General features: G+C 42.8%; 1 protein-coding gene and 1 long non-coding RNA gene across 7 annotated transcripts in view; one reads left to right on the top strand and one right to left on the bottom strand.

The window, feature by feature from the left end:
* The window catches only part of RUFY3 (RUN and FYVE domain containing 3), a 78,441-nt gene that overhangs the window by 8,080 nt on the left and 50,550 nt on the right, over nt 1–19,811 (bottom strand). For 4 of the 6 annotated variants that reach the window (XM_019534264.1, XM_019534266.1, XM_019534268.1 and 1 more), the window contains 4 exons: nt 15,906–16,025; nt 8,529–8,652; nt 6,227–6,297; nt 1,524–1,551 (listed from right to left, as the gene is read on the bottom strand). In XM_019534264.1, coding sequence (XP_019389809.1) covers nt 1,524–1,551; nt 6,227–6,297; nt 8,529–8,652; nt 15,906–16,025 — 343 coding nt within the window. Of the gene's footprint in view, nt 1–1,523; nt 1,552–6,226; nt 6,298–8,528; nt 8,653–15,905; nt 16,026–16,208; nt 18,358–19,811 lie in introns of those variants that run through there. The other 2 variants (XM_019534269.1, XM_019534270.1) reach the window with 1 other exon arrangement.
* LOC109309488 lies at nt 89–7,063 on the top strand. Its single transcript, XR_002100927.1, has 2 exons — nt 89–246; nt 6,568–7,063. It is a non-coding gene; the product is annotated as an uncharacterized LOC109309488 (long non-coding RNA).

The following is a 19,811-nucleotide window of genomic DNA, read 5'->3' as shown; positions in this document are numbered from 1 at the left end:
GACCTGATCATAAAAGGCAATCAGGTTGGTCTGACAAGACCTGCCCCTAATGAAACCGTGCTGGTTGCCCTTAAGCATCGTCCCTGAAGCCGGCCCATCACAGATGGGCAATATTTACAGCCTGTCCAGCAACAGACACAAAACAAAATCACCGAGTATAACTAACACTGTCTCCATTTGCAAGTTGCTCTTACAGAGAACCAGAATCCTGATGTGGGACGCTGAACCCACCCCACTAACCCAAAGGTAGGTCATGAAGTGCCTGCACAGACAGAAGCAACAGGCTCCCTAAGAAAAACAAGTATGAAGCATTAAAAAAACCCCATTCTTTAAATTTGGTTACCCAATAGAAAACCCCAATGCAGTACCAGTAAGACCTGCTTCAACCCTGTACAGGATCTTTGGATCGACTGACTGTGGCCCTGCCACACCTCCAGACTGTCCATAAATGTCCAAGTCAGTGCTTCAGTTGGTCTCTATGGCACATAGAGGACTGTAAACCTTTCAGTTCAGCCATTGCACCCTCCTACATCCCTTTCTCCCCAGAGCTATGGGGATTGTTTAAAGTTAAATGTTCCCAGCTGTGCAGCCTGGGAGGATTTGGTTAAGAACACCAAATGTCATGCCAACTTCATTCAATAAGTAGCTCTGATGTTCTCCTAATACTCCTGTTCTCTTCCTTGACATTTATCCATATGCCTGTAACACCGATCCCCACAACTGACACTTATTTCACCTGGGCTCCTGTGGCATTCATTTCACATTTTTAGATCACCAGTACAATACTGAGATAGTATATGAAGCAACACTGTACCGCTGCATTAGTTCTAATGACTGTTTATGCTTAGAAAGTGACTACAGGAATGGCATCATCTTGCAATTTCTGCTTTGTGTGAATTACCAAATCATATTTAAATTTACCAACAAAAATAACATTCACAAGCATTAGCCCTGCAGAGCTGGTCTTATTGCCAGCACTCATCCAATACTGTCCCTTGAGACTCAGTCACAGACTCTTTAGTTTTGGGGATGGCAGATAAGGCAGGAAGAACACAACTGGACATGTTTTCTGCTTTGAAATTAAGGAAGCAAACAAAATAAAAGATGCTTACAATTAAAACAGGGCAAGACCCGACTGACTGAAATTATTTGTGCAGACAGACTACACAGAATATCCAAATGCGTTTGTGTAGTTTCTTTTCTGAACCCATCTCTACAGGGTAGAAGAAAGATTTAATTTGGACAACAGGGCTTGGTCTACTCCTTAAAATAACAGATCAGACCCCTGACTGATGTAGCTAATCTGGCAACATCTTTGTTAGGATGTAGTTGTACTGTAAGAGAAGTCCTCTGGCTGACAGCTGAAAGAATTATTTTGCTAAAGTAAGCAGCCTCTCCACTAGGGTGAGCCTGTTTTAACTGCAAACTCTTAGATTACTCCTGAGTGAAGATCATAAAGGTTTTTGCGCCAAGAAAGGTGTGGTGAAAATCTAGAAGATTAGGCAAAGAGAAAAACTACTTACCTGCTCTTCTTGTACGTCAGATTCTATGCTACAAATAATTTCAAAAAAAGAAAGAACATGGTAATTTAGTGTTATCATTTTATCCACATCTTATCAGAATTATTTTGTCCATCAGATATCAGATCCAAACCCATTAAGTAATTCCTCATCCTTGTTTGGATTTTCACATGCTAAATTTTTATTTTTGTTTCTTGGGATTTATAGGCTTGCAAAATATAGACTAGACATTCATACACCAAATAAAACACTGCAAAAATATACATATTAGGGCAGTGGTTCTCAGCCTTTTTATAGACTCAAGGTACCCGTTGGAAAATGCCAACTCTGGGGTTACATGTATTTTTTGACTAAAGAAATAGAGCATTTGTTACGTTGCAAAGAACGCAAAAAGACCATAACAGGTCAGAATGCTTTTAACACTGAAGTCCTACTTGAAATCTCTGGAAGTATCTTGTGATCATGTTTCCAAGGCTGTTTTACTTTTTTTTGGGAGGGGTGGGGGAGTGTTCACTTTTGCAAAGCCAGACTATGACACATTCCTAAACTGAAAGAAAAGCTATGCAGCTTTCTAAGGGCAGCTCACAGGAAGAATATAGCTCTTGCTTTAGAACAGGGGCGGACAAAATTTGGCCCACAGGCCACATCTGCCCTGCCAGACCATTCTATCTGGTCCACAGAGCATTTACAAAATTTAGAAAATTAGTATTTATCTGCCCTGGCAGCCTGTCAGAGCTGACAAGAGCTGGGGGAAGTTGGACCCAGGGGGAGCCTCAGCAGGACTGAACAGCCCAGCCCTGCCCCACCCCCAGTCATTGCACACTCTGCCCCCACCCTGCTCCAGCACCACATGGGTGCTGGCTGCATCACCAGTCCGGGGAGCAAGGGACTGCACGCACGTGTGTGTACGTGTGTACATAGGCTGAGTCCCACACGCATAGCCCACCATACACATGTACCCATACCTCCTTGCACTGCCATACAGGCAGACTTCCCCACATCCCCTCACACACCCTAGGCACCGAGCCCTCCACAAACCCCATACCCACCCACACCCTACATATCCACACACATATGCGCTCTAACCCCACATACCCACGCACCCACAACCCCCCCACAAACCTATAGCCAGCCCCCACAACATACAGGAGTAAGACTTCATTTTAAGCTATTGTGCAGTCACCTCTATGTACACTACACAAACACATGTAAACTGGGAAAAAAATATTTTTTTAAATCAAATTAATGAATACTGTAGATCAGCGGTTCTGAACCTTTTTCAGTCAACATACCCCTTGGTCTCAGAGTGAGACTTCACATACCCCCTTTCAATGGGAAATTATTTTTTTAGGCCCTTTGATCTGTGTTAGACAATGTATGAAATATCTCATGTATCCCTGATGAGGCTTCACGTACCCCCTGGGGGTACATGTACCCCTGATTCATAACCACTGCTGTAGATGTCTGTGTTTTAGAATATAATATGGTATTTTTCTGGTTCAGAGATGCCACAACCCCTTGCTGAAAGGAGTAATTCCAGGGACAAGGGGAGGAACTTCTGGTGGCAAAGGTCAGGGCATTAGGGGGAAGACTTTAGTCAAGGGGCAGGGCCCATGTGGCCTGCGACAGCTTGCCAAAACTTAGTAAGTGGCCCTCCACCCAAAATAATTGCCCGCTCCTGCTCTAGAAGGTGAAAGCGAAGAAAATGAGTTAAGATTGTAGAAACTATTTGTTGCTTTAGAGCTGTGGAGATACAGCAGACACAAAGATGGCTGCCCATCTTTGTTAGATAAGCAAACTGCCAAACTGGAAAACCTTGAGTGGAACCCTGCCCTCTGAAGGGGTGGGTTGGGGTGGGGAAACAAGCATGTAGCCTTGCGACCCTCTTGTATGAGGTAGACTTCAATTTAAAGATCCAAAACTAATGTAAAAAAAGGAAACCAAGTTCTTCCCCTGGCCTCAAGACCTCTCTCATATTCCCAAAGTGTAAACAATCCTCACTCTGCACCTTAAAGTGAACTCCTTCCATGTATTCCAGGTTGCTATTTAACTGAAGAAAGCTCAGCACTCTACCATGACACTTTAAAAGCGAAGTGCATGGATTTAGCATACTATGGGTAGCTGTTCAACAGCTGTAATTCTAAGGTAGTGAATCTCAACCAGGACCCAATGGCACTTTGGGGTGGCTTTAAAGTCCTTTTAAGGTGTCATAGGATGCCACATAACATGAGCACTGTTATGTATGCAAACGTGATTCCTGCTTTTTTTTAAGTGTTGTTTGGGGGGTTTTTTTGACACTGGGATCTTCTGGTGTCAAATTCTGACACCACGTTGCAAATTAGCAGTGTGGCAAACAGGTGCACATGCACCATGTGTGGTTTGCAGCACCTTAAACAGCTTTGAGGTGCTGCAAACTGCACTTGCACACTTGTCTGGACACATCTAAGAGATTTCAGACAGGAGAATCCATAGTGTTAACAATATTCTAACCTGTGGTCTTTCCAAAGTCTTTGCAAAAAGAAAAATTGCTCTATTGTTTTTCTTGTGGTAAAAAAAGAAAAAGAAAACAAAGAGCTGACATTTTCCAAGGGGTGCCTCGAGTCTACAAAGGTTCTACCACTGTTCTAGGGTCTTGCCGACACACAGGAGTTGAACTGAATAAAGTAAAATTAATTTAGAAATCAATTTAACAAAATGAGCGTAACTGCTTTGTATAAAAGACGAATAAAAAGGCTGTCATCTTTATTTAGCATGCATCTTTATGGACTTATGTTAAATACATACAAGATACCATAACCAATAGGCCAGAAGAGCAAGGTAGGGAGAGATCCCCCAATTTCCATAAAGTAGATGTGTACCCGAGGTCCTCCCACTGGGAGGCTATAGTAGACTCTCATAAGCACATTGGACAGGTCTGCACCCTCTACTATACCATGTCATTCAAAAGTGATCTCAGCCTGGGGCACAGATCAATGCCCATCCTGGGCAGACATGTTGATGGAAAACTACCACATTTTTGTTATAATTTCTGGTGTTCCTGATCAAATTAGCCAAATCAGTTCCAAACCATATTGACTGAGCAGAACTCAATTGTTCCAAAAATCATATCAATTGAGCAGGCAGAACTCAATTGTTCTAGACACCATAAATAGTGCTACCAGAAGGATAAATTAGTGCAGATTTTTTTTTAATGTCCTATGCAGAGGCAGAACGGAACCAGATGAGGTTCAACATAGAGAAATGCAAAGTGCTGCATCTGGGAAGGAAGAACCACTAGCACACCTACAGGCTGGGCATCGCTAACCTGACCATTACTACGAATGAAAAGGATCTGGGGGTAACAACAGATCCCAGCATGAATAGGAGCCAGCAGTACAACACTGTAGCCACCAGGGCCAATAATACTCTGGCATGCATCAACCAATGCATCTCCAGTAAAACTAAAGAAGTGATTTTCCCATTTTACTCTACATTGGTGCAGCCGCAGCTGGAGTATTGTATCCAGTTCTGGGCGCTGCACTTTAACAAGGACTTGCTAAAACTCAAGAGGGTCCAGAGAAGGGCTACCTGTATGATCAGGGACTTGCATGGCAAGCCATACAAGGAGAGCCTGAGGGATCTTGGATTCTTCAGCCTAAAAGAAAAAAAGACTGAGAGGGGACCTGATTGCGGCTTACCATTATATCAGAGGCCTACTTCAGGGGCTCAGTGAACAACTGTTCACCAGCGTGCCCTGGGGGAAAACTAGAAACAATGGCCACAAACTCCTGGAAAATAGTTTCAGGTTGAACATTAGGAAAAACTTCTTCCCAACTAGGGTGTCCAGACTATGGAACAAGCTCCCCCCAGAGGTGGTGCAATCATCTACCCTAGAGGTCTTCAAGAGAAGACTGGACGGTCACCTAGCTGGGGTCACCTGACTCCAGATGTCTTTCCTGCTCATGCAGTGGGCTGGACCTGATGATCCTATGATTCTATGCTTGCCTGGCAAAGGAAACACTATGACCATTGAGGCAGTTTTCCTAGTTGCACCTGAGGAAGACTGCTATCCTGGCACAGGGATAGTACCTGCCAATGTTATGTATGGTAAACTTCTCACTTAGCTGCTGAAGTGGGAAGATCTCAGCTTTATGCCCACTTTATGGAAAGGGGGGACTCCTCCCTAGCTTGTTCCTGGGGCCTTACGGCTAAGGGCAAGCGAAACTCTGGGGCATCCAACCCTCAAGCCTCTGGGCTTGGGTCTGCAAGTAGGACGTTCACCAAATGTTCTGGAAACATCTGAAGCCCCAGGTGGGGGTGGGATGTTTGCCAGTAGTAGGGCCACTTATGGTTCTGGACTGACTCATGGATTTGGAATTTGGTTTGGCTAATTTGGCTTGGAATATGGAATTTATTTATTTTATTTAAATTAAGTGGCTGGGGAAATAACATGACCATGATGGTGGCAGGGGAAATACCCTGACTGAGGTAATGCAATTAAAAAGGCATTGTGTAGTGGTGGGCTGCACCCTTGTCTGCTTGCAGACAGGACTCCTTACAAAAGCCTCATAGGGGTGGTAGAAAGAGAGAGAAGTTCCCCAGTTTTTATTGTCCTGATCTCTAATGCCTCTAGCAGAAAGCAGACAAGACTGCTTCTTGGATTACTAAGGAAAATGAAGGAAGAACCAGAAAACAAGTTAGGAAAGGAGATACTTTTCAATACATACTGGTTTGGTAAAACTTCATTTTCATCTTTTACCAGTCTGCCATTTTCTTCCTGGGCTTTATGTTTCCCCTCCTGCCAAAAAGGAGAACATATTTACAGGTCAAATCCAAAATTTTACCAGCTCCACCATAGATTTTACGTTTGCACACTGTCTGGGCTATTTGGTGAGGATTTTCAAAAGTGTTTAAACAACTTTTGGGAAGTGCAAGTCTCATTTGACTTTCCTTGGAATTTGGACTCTTCAGCTACTTTTGATAATCCCATCCTTTGATATTATGGACTAAAGTAGCACGTGACCATCAGTCTAAGGACATTAACCAGCTCCTTCCCTGCTTTCTGCAGGGACCAGAACACAACTGAAAGATATCCCAACTGAGCTGAAACTGAATAGAATTCATTACTGTCTCCACCTGCTGGAGAGGAGAAACCCTACACCACCACCTAGATTGGCACAGCAAAACTGGAAGTGCAAACATTACTGTACAGACTTATTTAAAACGTATTAATGAAATAAAAGCATATCCCCAGCCACATAACACTGCGTTATGACTAAGACAATAAACTGTTATCTAAACCAGTGATGGAGAGAGTTTCAAGAGTCCTGGTAGCAGAACCCATGCCTATGGGGACGGTAAGGAATGTCAAGCAAAATTTGAACAGAGCCTAAATGTGAACCTGCCATAGATATGAGATGTAACAGATTAGTGTTGTGCTGAAGATGCATATGCCTGATCTTCTGACCCTGTCCATTCTACAAGCAGAGATGGACAACTCCATGAAGAAAAGAAAAGGACATCAAACCTCCCTCTCCTAATAAAGTGACCAAGTACTGTTGTTATTCAGTGCCTTACATTACAGCATGCTTGTGCTTAAATTAATTGTGTCATTGTGAACCAGTCAATGAATGCTTCACTGTGATGTTGACAAGAAGGATCTATCAATATTCAAAGCAATGACTTTATATTGAGGAATAATTAAAGTAACTAAACTATTGATCACATCTTGACCTCTCATGGACTAAGATCGAGTGCAGGAAGTACCTGAGGTCCTGGACTAAAGAGTCTGGGATGGAGGATGCTTGTCTGTAGTATCTGGGGGCATCCAAACCCCAAGACCTCTGGGCCTAGGCCTGCATGTAGGATGCCTACCAATGGACTTGGGAGTATCTGAAGTCCCAGGGTGACAGGCCTGGGATGGAGGATGCTCACCAGTTGTAGTGACATACATCGTGTTCAGAACGATTGAGTTTGCCTGCTCAATTGATCCAATTTTTGGAATGACTGAATTCTGCTCAATCAATATGATTTGGAACCAATTTGGCTAATTTAACCTGGAACATGAAATATATGATAGAAGACTGAAAAAAAACCAGTCAAGTTTGGGACACAGTGGTCAAAGTGTTAAAAGTCTGGTCAAAACTTATTCAAGAAAGACAGAAACATCTATGGTTTGTTTGGTAAAGCTAAATGGGACTAACATGTAGTTTTGCACATTCATTTTTGGGGTGTGGGGCAGACCTGACTTGAGGTAACGCCTGTGACCTTGCTCTCCAAAGTAGCGTCATCTGCTAATAATTTCAATACTATACAACACATATTGGTCATATGCAAAGATCCTGTATGTGTGTGCGCACATGCATGCATGCACACGCAACTATTTTGCATATTAGCTGAAGAGGGCAATTGCAACAGATTTGGATGCTGACAAGTTTTAAGCAGCTGCTTAAGCTGCACTATGCATACCTTAAAAGGTAACTTTCTTTAAAAAAATGCTTACTATTAAATAATATTGCTTTTAAAACACTTCTAAAAATTTGCTCTTTTATACATCCAAAAAGCAGCAGCTATTCACTAAGTTCTGCTACTTCACAATGTCAGGACTGGAATTTCCTGTTATCATGATGAACAGTTTTTTAAGTGCATTGTACTTAATCAGATAAAGCACTCAGAGTACCTTGCATATTACTGTGTGTTCTTCTTTAATAAAGCTGAAGAACAGTCACCTTCAAGATTCTGTCAATTATCAGGTAGGGAAGGATATGCTGTCTTACTAATTGCTGAAATTATTGCTTTTAAAATACATTTTTCAGGATCATACTGAAGAAAAAAAAACACATTTATTTTGTAGTGTGAGAGAATGAAATACAAAAAAAGGTTTTCCTATCTTAACTTCTACCCACATCAGCTGTGTAAATGAGGCATGATGGGAATGCATACACAGTCACATGAAGTACAAGGCACGACAACAGAAAATTAAATCATGTTTAAACATGAACAAACAAGAGTCACCAAAAGTGATGCTACCGTTTTTACTTCAGTCTTCTGGCAGCCTTTGCCTTGGACTAGAGTACTTTTGCTTTCTTGGATACTGTGATGGGTACGTGACCACCTGTGTCTTTCCCGTTTCAATTCCAGTTCAAGATGGTTGCTACAGTGTAACAAGATAGAATTAGGATCTGGTTTTAACGTGGTCAAATACACAGCAATTAGAATGACTTAGTTTGCCCTCTTTTTATGTTAAAGCCATTAATCCCCACTAAAAGAACTGCATTTCTGAATGATAAATTATTCCAGGTTTATCGGACCTGAATCTGCATGCTAGATCTATAGTCCAGTCTAACTTAATTTTGTGAATTATGCACCTGTCCATAGCTCCCTGAGGATTAAGAGACATGGCTAGTACTATAATAATTAGTTGTTTAAAAACAAATTAAAGCTGAATATGAAATCAAAAGCAAAACCCTCAACCAGTTCCTAGAATCACCTTTAATGTTCTTCCTATCACATTCAGTACTATCTATAACATCCTTTCCTACCGTTAGAGCCACCTAGTTCTAGGATATAGGGCCTCTTCAGTGAGAATGCCCTGCTGCACATCCCTGGGTGTTCAAGTCCAGGAACTGTTAAGCCAGAGGGTCTTACAACTGGTCTCAGTGCTATGGCACTAGTGGGGTGCGATTTGATCTCAGGTAACAGAAGTTAGATATGGTTTTGCAGATATTATATAAACACAATTAAATTTAGCATAATACCCTACTTACTTGAATCCATGACTCTCCCCCACTTCCCCTGGAGTCAGCATGGGGAGAAAAAAGCCTTGTACTGAATTTGAGTATCTTCCCAGAGCAGGCAGCAGCTTAACTCCAGCTTTGGCCATGGGTTTAGGGCTGAAGCCAGAGCTGAGCTGCTGCCTACCTCAGACTGCAATAGCTTGTTTGCTGGAGAAAGGAGCACATAGCCCAGAAGAGTGCAGGAGATTTGAGGGAGGGAAGGAGAAGAGCAGGGGAACCTGCAGCCTGCCCCCCACTTACCCTGCCCCCAATGCCTGTGACTCATCTCCCCCATCCCCAGCCTATCCCTGTTCCCTAAGCTGTCCCCTCTGCCCTGTACCTTCTGCTCCAGTCCCTGGGTCTCAACCAAACCAGGACAGAGGCTGCTGCTACTTCTCCCATGCTGGGCTAGGCTGGGGTCATGCTACTTCTGACTGCCCTGGAAGACCAGACACACAGGCTTGCTAACCTAGTGAGGAGAGCTAGGTTTGCTGGGGGATGCAGACCAAAGCCCTGAGGTGAGAAAGTGGGTGACCTGGAGGAAGCACAAGCAGGAGTGAGCAAGAGGGGAGTCCTGCTCATTCTTCCTGAGAAATCAGAGCAATCAGCTAGTTAACTCAGGTGCCTGTACACAAATGCACTGAACCTAGGAAACGAGCAAAAAAAAAAAAATTGGAAGCCCTTGCACAGTCATGGAACTATGATGTGACTGGAATAACAGACACTTGGTAGGATAGCTCATATAACTGGAGCACTGTATGGATAGTTATAAACTGTTCAGGAAGGACAGGCAGGGGAGACAAAGAGGAGAGCTGCACTTCATGTTAACAAGCTGTTTGATTGCTCAGAGATCCAGTATAAAAATGGAGATAGGTCTGTTGAAAGTCTCTGGGTTAGTATCAGAGGAGCCAGCAATAAGGGTGATGTCACTGGGGGACGGGGAACGTCTGCTATAGACCACCAGACCAGGAGGATGAGACTTTCTCCAAATAGCTGGCAGATGTTTCCCTGATCACAGGCCCTGGTTCACATGAAGGACTTCAAAATCACCCTGACATCTGCTGGGAGGGCAATACTGCAGTGCGCAAGCAATCCAGGAAGTTTTTGGAGAGTATTGGGAACAACTTCCTGGCACAAGTGCTGGAGCGGCCAACTAGGGGTCATGCTCTTCTTGACCTGCTGCTCATAAACAGGGAAGAATTGATGGTGATTGTAGTAGCAGATGTCAACTTGGGCAGCAGTGACCATGAGATGACTGAATTCAGGATCCTGAGGAAAGGAAGGATGGAGAGCTGCAAAGTAAGGACCCACAACTTCAGGAAAGCAGATTTTGACTCACACAGGGAACTCATGGGCAGAATCTCCTGGGAAGCCAGTCTGAGGGACAGAGGAGTCCAGGAAAGCTGGCTGTACATTAAAGAAGCCTTACTGAAAGTGCAGGCACAAACCATCCTGATGCACTGGAAGACTAGCAAGTATAGCAGAAGACCCACTTAGCTTAGCAGGGAACTTTACAGTAAACTGAACCATAAGAAGGAAGCTCACAAGAAGTAGAACCGAGGGTGGTGAGGGAGTTGGCCCAATGTGATTACAGAACCATGGGCCATCATTTTTTAAAACTCAGTGATTAGGAGAGATCCCAGATGATTGGAAAAGGGAAAAATAATTCCCATATTTAAGAAAGGGAAAAAGGAGGATCCAGGAGACTACAGACCAGTCAGCTTCACCTCAGTCCCTGGAAGAATCATGAAGCAGATCCTCTAAGCACTTGGAAGAGGTGATTAGGAACAGTCAGCATGGATTCACCAAGGGCAAATCATGCCTGACCAACCTGATTGCCCTCTATAATGAGATGACTGGCTCTGCAGATGCAGTATACCTTGACTTTAGCAAGGCTTTTGATACAGTCTCCCGCAACAGTCTCACAAGCAAGCTAAGGAAGTACGGGTTGGATGAATGGACTAAGGTAGAGAGAAAACTGGCTGGATCATCAGATCAGAGTATATTAGTCAATGGCCCAGTGTCTAGTTGGCAGCCAGTATTAAGTGGAGTGCCCCAGAGGTTGGTCCTAGAGCTGGTTTTGTTCAGTATGTAGAGTGCACCAGGAAAATGGCAAGTTTGTAGATGACATCAAGCTGGGGGGGAATAGTAGATACACTGGAGGGCAGGGTTAGGATTCAGAGAGACCTTGACAAATTGGAGAACTGGACCAAAAGAAATCTTATGAGGTTCAATAACGACAAGTACAAGGTCCTGCACTTAGGACAGAACAATCCCATGCACCAGTACAGGCTGGGGGCTGAGCAACAGCTTTGCAGAAAAGGTCCTAGGGTAATAGTGGACAATAAACTGAATAAGTCAGCAGCATGCCTTTGTTGCCAAGAAGGCTAACAGCATACTGAGCTGCATTGGTAGAAGTGTTGCCAACAGAACAAGGGAAGTGATTATCCCCCTCTATCCAGCACTGGCAAAACCATATCTGGAGTACTATGTCTAGTTTTGGGCCCATCACTACAGAAAGGATGTGGACAAGTTGGAGAAAGTCCTGCAAAGGGCTATGAAAATGGTGAAGGGGCTGGGGCACATAGCTTCTGAGAAAGGGCTGAGGGAATTGGGCTTATTTAGTTTAGAGAAGTCTGAGAGGGGATTTAATAGCAGCCTTCAACTACCTGATGACTGGTTCCAAAGAGGATGGAGCTAAATTGTTCTCAGTGGTGGCAGATGACAGAACAAGGAAAAATAGTCTCAAGTTGCAGCAAGGGATGTCTAGGTTAGATATTAGGAAAAAAAACTTCTCACTAGGAAGGTAGTAAAACACTGGAACAGGTTGCCAGAGAGGTCAAGTCTCCATCCTTGGAGAAGTTTAAGGCCCAGCTAGACAAAACCTTGGCTGGGATGATCTAGTTGGGGATGGTCTTGCTTTGAGCAGGGGGTTGGACTAGATGACATCCTGAGGTCCCTTCCAACCCTAATTTTCTATGATTTTAAACAGAGCTGCAGCAGAAGGTAATGTGGAAGGGGGTAGAGGCAGACATATGGGAACAGGTGCCAGGGGTCAGGCACCAGAATGGTGGGGGCAGGCTGCAAGGGGTAGAGCCAGGGAGTGGGTGGCAAGCACAGGGCAAGGGGTAGCGGGGGAGGCAAAGACATGGAACAGCAGGAATAAAGTAGAGGAGCAGGCATGGGGGGCAGGCATAGGGGGACAAGAGGGAGGTGACTAAGGGGCAAGGGTCAGGCCCCTTGCCCCCCTCAACAGTGGGAAGGGAAAATTTAAGATGACCTTCCTTCCACTAATTAGACTCTATATGTAAAATTATAAAATTTATTATAGCATTTAACAAAATTATAATTTTCCATGTATAGAATCTAATTACTGGGGGGGTTGTCTTAAAATTTGAAGATATCTTGGATTCAGGTAATTATAGTATATGGTGCAGAGGTGTAATAAGTCTCTCTAGCTAACTCAGAAGCAAAGGGCACTGCTCTGCATACCAGCTGTGGCAGAGGGCTCTTATGTTAGTCCCATATGGAATATGCTGCAGTGGTCTAAAAGCCAGAGGTGACAGACACACAAGTACTTCAGGAAGTTCTTATTTGAAAGGAAGACATTGTAACCACCAGTCAAAGGACGGAAGGAAGAGGATATCTGATTCGCTTATGCCATCAGAAGCAGCCAGAAGTGAAAAGTAATCAAAAAAAGTTGCAGACTTACAACAGAAGCCTTTCACTGGAGCAGGAACTTGAACATACAGCAAACAACCCTGATCTGCTTGGTCTGATCTAGAATGACTTCAACCTGCTCTCTCTCATTCAAATCTGTCTTGGCCAAGCATAGGAATATCTGCAATATCACCCTACCTAGACCAAATGAAGAGAGATACGGACCAGCATACGGTCAGGCCATTACAAGACAGCTCTCAGAGAAGACAGGTGGGTACACCAATGAAAGTGACAGATACTATAATTTTGTGCACTATTACATTAAACTGAAAGAACAGCCAAAACAAACAAACAAAAAAATCAAAACAACAAAGGCAACAAAAACAAACCCACACACAGACAGTTGGGAACAATTCTTGCCCAAAAGGTGAAGATTAGAGAAATCCATACCTTGCCCTCCTTCAGAATCACAATCACATTCCACCATCAGAGCCAATGCCTTCTCAAGAATTCTTACACATCATGAGGGACATGGGTTTTTACTAGCAGGTAGCTAGTATGAATTTGTGTCCACCCATACATTTACTATACTAGAAGTCACAGTAATCTTGACCCCAAAACTGCATTAAAATGTATCCCCCAAAATTTATTATATACCAACATGGAAACCCTTCACAATCTTTACCCCCAAAAAGACTACCCCTATGGCTCTGTTACAGACAGAGGTTGCACTAAAATTGGCTAAAACTTAACTACCTTAACTTAACTAATTGACTCAGAAATCAATTTAGGTAAATCTGTGCAAACCCCTTACATGGACATAATTAAACCAGGTTGAGTGCCTCTTTAATTTACCCTAAAGTCAACACAGAATCAATTTAAAAGATAAACCAATAGAAGGTATGCCATTTTATAAAGCTGTCTACACCCTGATGTGGTTGCTCAGACATTATTGACTAAACAGGCTTAAAAAAAAAAAAAAAATCAGTGCAATTCAGTGCAACTTGCATGTGGAAAAAAAGGCCTAAACCCTCTTTGTGTCTGATGGTATTACTGGTAGCGAAGAAACAAAACCTGGCATTTCTGTCCTTTTCAGTGCAGTCTACCATACCACGTGTGCATGTGTGTTTGTGTGTGGTGGTGGGGGGTGGAAATCAGATGTGGGCACTAAAAGGTGTGCTTCCATGAATTGAATACATGTCCTTAATATGCATATATGGGATCTTAAGAGTATTCTTTAACAACAGTAGTCAGCTCCCAAAGCATCAACATTTTGATTGTGTTACTGTGCTTGAGAGGATCCTTAAAACTGGGTTTTTTGGGGGGTATCTATTAAAAAAAAACATGCAGGAGTAAGCATGCAGGAAAGCAGCAGTACAAGGGATAAGGTATCTGGTAATACCTCCATCCAGCTAGCTAAAGTGGCCTTTTCCTGGGACACAGCATGTGTTATATGTACAAAATGAGACAGGCTCTTCTAAGTTCAAGGTAAGACAATTTGTGTTTCTCCGACATTAGTAAACTGATGGCACTGTAGGAGGAAGATGCCAGCCCTTCACAGCTAAGCTCTCTCTCTGTTTGACTTGCAAGTCTGTGGCAGGCTATCAACAAAATTAAAAGGTGTTTGTGAATTTAAAACATGTGTTTACTTATTAGATTGGTGCCAAAGTTGTTTATTATCTCCTTCTCCTAAGGGCATTTGCTGCTGAAAAGGAAGTCCATCTAGATCATGGCACCTCTCCACCAAATTTTTAAATACAGCAGCATCCCTGCTGGAAAGCCACTGTCATGCTCAACTTACCTCACTGGTTTTCAACTGAGTGGCCTAGTCACCCCAGCCAGGTAAAACTGTCCCATGTGACTTCTGTGTAGCCAGACTAGGAAGGGCTGTACAGTCACCGCCTCATTAGGGTTCACTGCTAACTCCAAGCAGGTAGGAGAGCCAGCCTGTACTGCTGCCATTCCTGGTCCAACTCTGCACAACATTCTCCCAGAAACAGGGTGTGCTTGGAGCAGGTGGCATTGTCCTCCATGCCTCTGTTTCTAGGAAGAGCATGTAGGGGGGAGATAGACAGACCAGGAACAGCTATAGAACAGGTTGGGTCCTTTCCTTGAGTTAGGGTTATCAGAGAATAATAATGCAGGAGGAACATGCACTTGCCATAGAGGTGCCACCATGGTGGTGGTGGTGCCTCCATTACAGCACCCCTGAGGGGTGTCTCAGGGCACCCCAAGGTGCTGTGGCACCCTGATTGAGTACCACTGTTGTAGATAATGAAACAATAGCTCCTGATTATGAATATACATTTTCTTTTCAGAAATTGGTATTCTAGAATACAAAAGTATTTTATTAAAAGGACACCCCCCCCCCAAAAAAAAATCCTAGACTTTGGTCAAGTACACAGTATAATCAAAAAGCAGTGACTGCAGCTCAAGCAGATATCACCAAAGCTGGCTCAGGTACTGCTAGTAGCGTAGCTACAGCAACACAGTGCCTAGCTCAGGTCACAAAGCATGCCTTTTAAACTTGGCAGATGGTTTAAAGCTCGCTCAGGTATGTCTACACAAGCTACGGTCACACCTTTGACTGCAACATAGACATACTCCTAAAGAGGTTAAGTGCTTGAAGAACAATTTTATATTTAAATTTCTGCCCATTTTGTTCTGTGGATTGCTTAAAACAAGATTTTTCTTATTTTTCTTTCCCTTGAACATCCTCAAGGATTTCCTGTTTTGTGTTTTTATTTTAAAAATATAATTTAAAGACCAACTGCAATTCAGATGTCCAGATCTGAAAATCTGAAAACTTAATGTAAAGTGAATGCTCTGATACAAATACCCCCTCCCATCTAGGATATATCTGCCTGTCTCTTCCCCTAGTCCCTCCCCATTTCGGGAGGGTTCTCTCAAATATCTCCTACCAGGCTCAGAAAGCAAACCCAAGTAATATATCAGAAAGCTGTTTCTTCACCGCTGCTTGATGAGGTTTTCCACTTCTATCTGAAGACTGTTGATCTTGTCCCCAAATTCCTGCTTGAACAACCGGTTGTCCTCCTCAGCAGAATGGCGTTCCTTCTCTGCTTGTTGCAATCTGGATTTGAGCCACATGAACTTGTGATAAAAACAAAAGCCATGGTGGGGAGGAAGACCGAATTTAAACAACAAAGAAACTAAACCCAATGAAGAGGAAAACACAAATTATGTTTTAAAAAGTGGTGGGAAGGAAAGTCTTCTAAAGGAAAAACAAAATGTTGGTGAACCAGGCAAAAGAAACTCTGATTTTCAATTTTTTTTATTCTATTACTACAGATTACAGCCATTAGATGATAAACAGAACATCACTTTTATCCAGATTCAAAGCAAACCTCAAGTACACAGAATTTTAAGTCAAATTTGATTTTAATGTACATTACTGTTCAACTTTACACATGTAACTGGAACTTGTGACATAGATTATCTACCATATTTAGAATTAGTGCATTTTCCTGGTCTCTTCCACAACTATCACATCAGATTAAGCACACTGTCATTTACACCAAAGCAATTTACGCTCTGTATCAGAAGTAAGAAATTGCTATCTCTGAAGTCTTCCATTTTACTTAAGCATTGCTGTGATAGGAAACAATCTAATTTCCCATACGAAGAATCTTGGGGAGTTGTAATAATCCTAACTAGCCACTTGGATACCTTGATGAAAATCTTTATTCTGTAGAAATTAAAACGAGTTCGGAATAAATGGTCACTCAAGAATAATTTCAAGTTTTCAAACATGTGAATTGGTGACTATACTCAGATGCTTAGGTGCAGCTCTACCAGGAAGGATGGTCTTATAAAGGTCTGCCTCCATGCAGGAGTCAATTACACAGGCCAAGCACCGGAGCACCCCTGTCTAGGAAGGCAAAAATTGAGCCCCATAAATTTTTAAGTGTACCCAGTGGAAATCAATAATCAATAGGTTGTCCAGCTGCATTAGTCACATATCTCCCACAGTCCATCAAGGAGTCCTATTCTACATGACAGAGTGGGAAAATTACATGACAGGAAGTTTTTGCAATCACCTCACTAGAGCGCAAAACTATTAGAACACAGGAAAAACAGAACCAAACTCGATTTCGTGAAGCAAAGTATTTATAGAATTATTTACAACGCCAGTATTGTGATCTCTTGTGACCACAGCGACGAGGATGCTAACATACAATATTCCAATCTACAGTTTTAAAAAGTTTGCAGTAAAACGTTAAGTTTATAATTATTTTTCCTATTTAGTACTGTTTCCAAGCTTTAGTTGGTTTTACATTAGGAAATTCCACATTTGTACCAAGCAACAGAAACTTAGAAGCAAATTTAACAAGTGTAATAGTGAAAGGCAATTATTTCCTTTTAACTGTATGCTAGCTACTCTGAGACAAGGAGTGGCCAGTAAAGTACTACTAGTTCTATGCCTTCCCCTGCTCAGTTTTATTTATTTCTTTTTTTACACTAAGGTATAAAGAGCAGAAAAGTTTCGTAAAATGTGTAATTCTTTTTTCTAGAGGAGGAAAGGCATAACAAAATACCTCACCCCCACCTTCCTTCAGTTCAGAAGAACTGCAACATATTTCTAGAGGGACTTATGGCAGAGGTAGAAGGCAATGCAAAGATAAAGAGGTTTTTCACTGAAGGTACCACTCTATAATATTACTCTAAGACACCTATTAACTAATTTTGTATACATGAAGTTTAAAAGGAATGTGGAAGATGATCCCTGCCCCCAAGTCACTAAGGCAAAATTGTTGCAAGCAGTCTTGGTTTGAGAGGACTGGATCTTTCATGGTGATGATATACTAAGATGTAGTGCTAATTTCCCCATATGTAGCTCATTTCTCCTGGTTTTGGGGTTAAACTAAAGGCAAAAAAAAATGAGAAAGTAATGGCTTGGGATACACACGTCTACCAACAACTTCCAGGGACACATTTTCTTTGTCTATATCACAAAAGGGTGAGAGAGAAAGCTAGCCTGACTTTTCCAGAACTGGCCAACCAGGTGTCTCAACCAGAACAACCCATCTACTATCCATCAAAATGCTGAAGCCTTGTGCTGCATACATCAATGGTATGTACAGAGCCACAGGTTTATCATTCCTTATGGTTTTTCCTGGTGCATTTATTGGCCAACAATAGCAAATTTGGGATTTTATACTACATTATAACTCTAAAGAAAAACCCAAAGGTTTTAACAAATTCAGCAAATTCCAAATCAATCTTAGGTGACAAATAACATTTAAACAGTTGCTTTTAACAATGCTCAAGTTTTTCCCCTCATAACTGAGTTTTGAGATCAGAGCTGTGAGGTGAACAGATGTAAAAATGCCTAATGGTGTTTTTGGATCAATTTGTTTGCTGCAATATTTAAGGTTTTTGCCTGTTTCACCAAATCCTTTTCACTACATAAAAGAAGTTAGAATGATGACGTGAAGAAAAATGAAGAGGGATAGGAAAAAAAAGAGAGACAGCAAGAGAAAAGATCATATCAATTAACTGAATAGGTATCATAATACATTTTTATAAAGCAGAAAAAAGGATTCATTTGTAAGGGTGCTCTTCACAAGATTATACAAGTACAACATGTTGTGTTAATTTAATTTAGCTTGCATTCATTTTCCATCAAGACCCTTTATATAGGAAAATAACTTTAAAAAAAATCTCAATGCCCCCTCCCCCTTTTCTTTCCTTAGGAACAGCTTTCCCTTTTAGAAATGGAGATCTCAGGATGGTAAATAGCTATGGAGGGTCCTAAGTGGTGGAGGTATTCTGGAACAGGTCCTCTGCGAAGTTAAATCAATGCAGTTGTTTAAAGTCAGTACAGTATTTACTTGAACCCAAACCAAGATAGCAAAAGCCCCTCATCTTTGATTTGAGTATAAGCAGGGGGAAGGGCAGGGCAGGTAGCAGCCCCCTGCCTGCCCCGCCTCACTGCTGTCTCTGGAATCTAATTAATGGGGAGTCATCCTAATTTTGAAGTTGCCTTGGACTCAGGTAAATATGATATATACCAGCTAAGCGTCTCACCTTCTCAACAGACAACTAAAAGAGACCCAGCTCAAAAGGCAGAGCTGTCTTACTGAAGAGCCCCTTCTGATCATGTGAAGGTCAGTAACACGTTTCATAGTTAGTAGGGTCAGAAGGGACCTGAGCAGATCAAGTCCGACCCCTTGCCATGGCAGGAAAGAGTACTGGGGTCAAATGACCCCAGCAAGCTGTTCATCCAACCTCCTCTTAAAGACCCCCAGGGTAGGAGCCTGCACCACTTCTCTTGGAAGCTGGTTCCAGATCCTAGCCACCCTGACAGTGAAGTAGCGCTTCTGATATCCAAGCTAAATTTACCTTCTGCCAGCTTGTGACCGTTATTTCTAGTCACACCTGGCAGTGCTTGGGGGAACAGGGACTTCCCCAATCCCTACTGGTCCCTCTGACTAGTTTGTAACAGGCCACTAGATTCCCCCCTCAGGTTTCTCTTGTGGAGGCTGAACAGGTTCAGGTCCCATAGCCTCTTCTTGTAGGGCCTGCCTTGCTGCCTCCTGATCGTGTGAGTGGCCCTCCTCTGGACCCTCTCCATGTTGTCCACATCCTTCTTGAAGTGCAGTGCCCAGAACTGGATGCAGTACTCCAGCTGCAGCCTGACCAGGGCCACATAGAGGGGGAGGATCACCTCCCGGGACCTGCTCGAGATGCATCTGTGGATGCATGACAAAGTGCGGTTGGCCTTCCTGACTGCCTCCCCACACTGCCGGCCCATGTTCATCTTGGCATCAATGATGACTCCAAGATCCTTTTCTGCCTTTGCACTGATGAGAAAGGAGTTCCCCAGCCTGTAGCTATGGTGCCAGTTGTTCCTCCC

Source organism: Crocodylus porosus, unplaced genomic scaffold, assembly GCF_001723895.1.
Source record: "Crocodylus porosus isolate Cpor-Errol unplaced genomic scaffold, CroPor_comp1, whole genome shotgun sequence".
In the NCBI taxonomy this organism is placed as follows: Eukaryota; Metazoa; Chordata; order Crocodylia; family Crocodylidae; genus Crocodylus; species Crocodylus porosus.
This window is presented reverse-complemented; position numbering and strand designations above follow the sequence as displayed.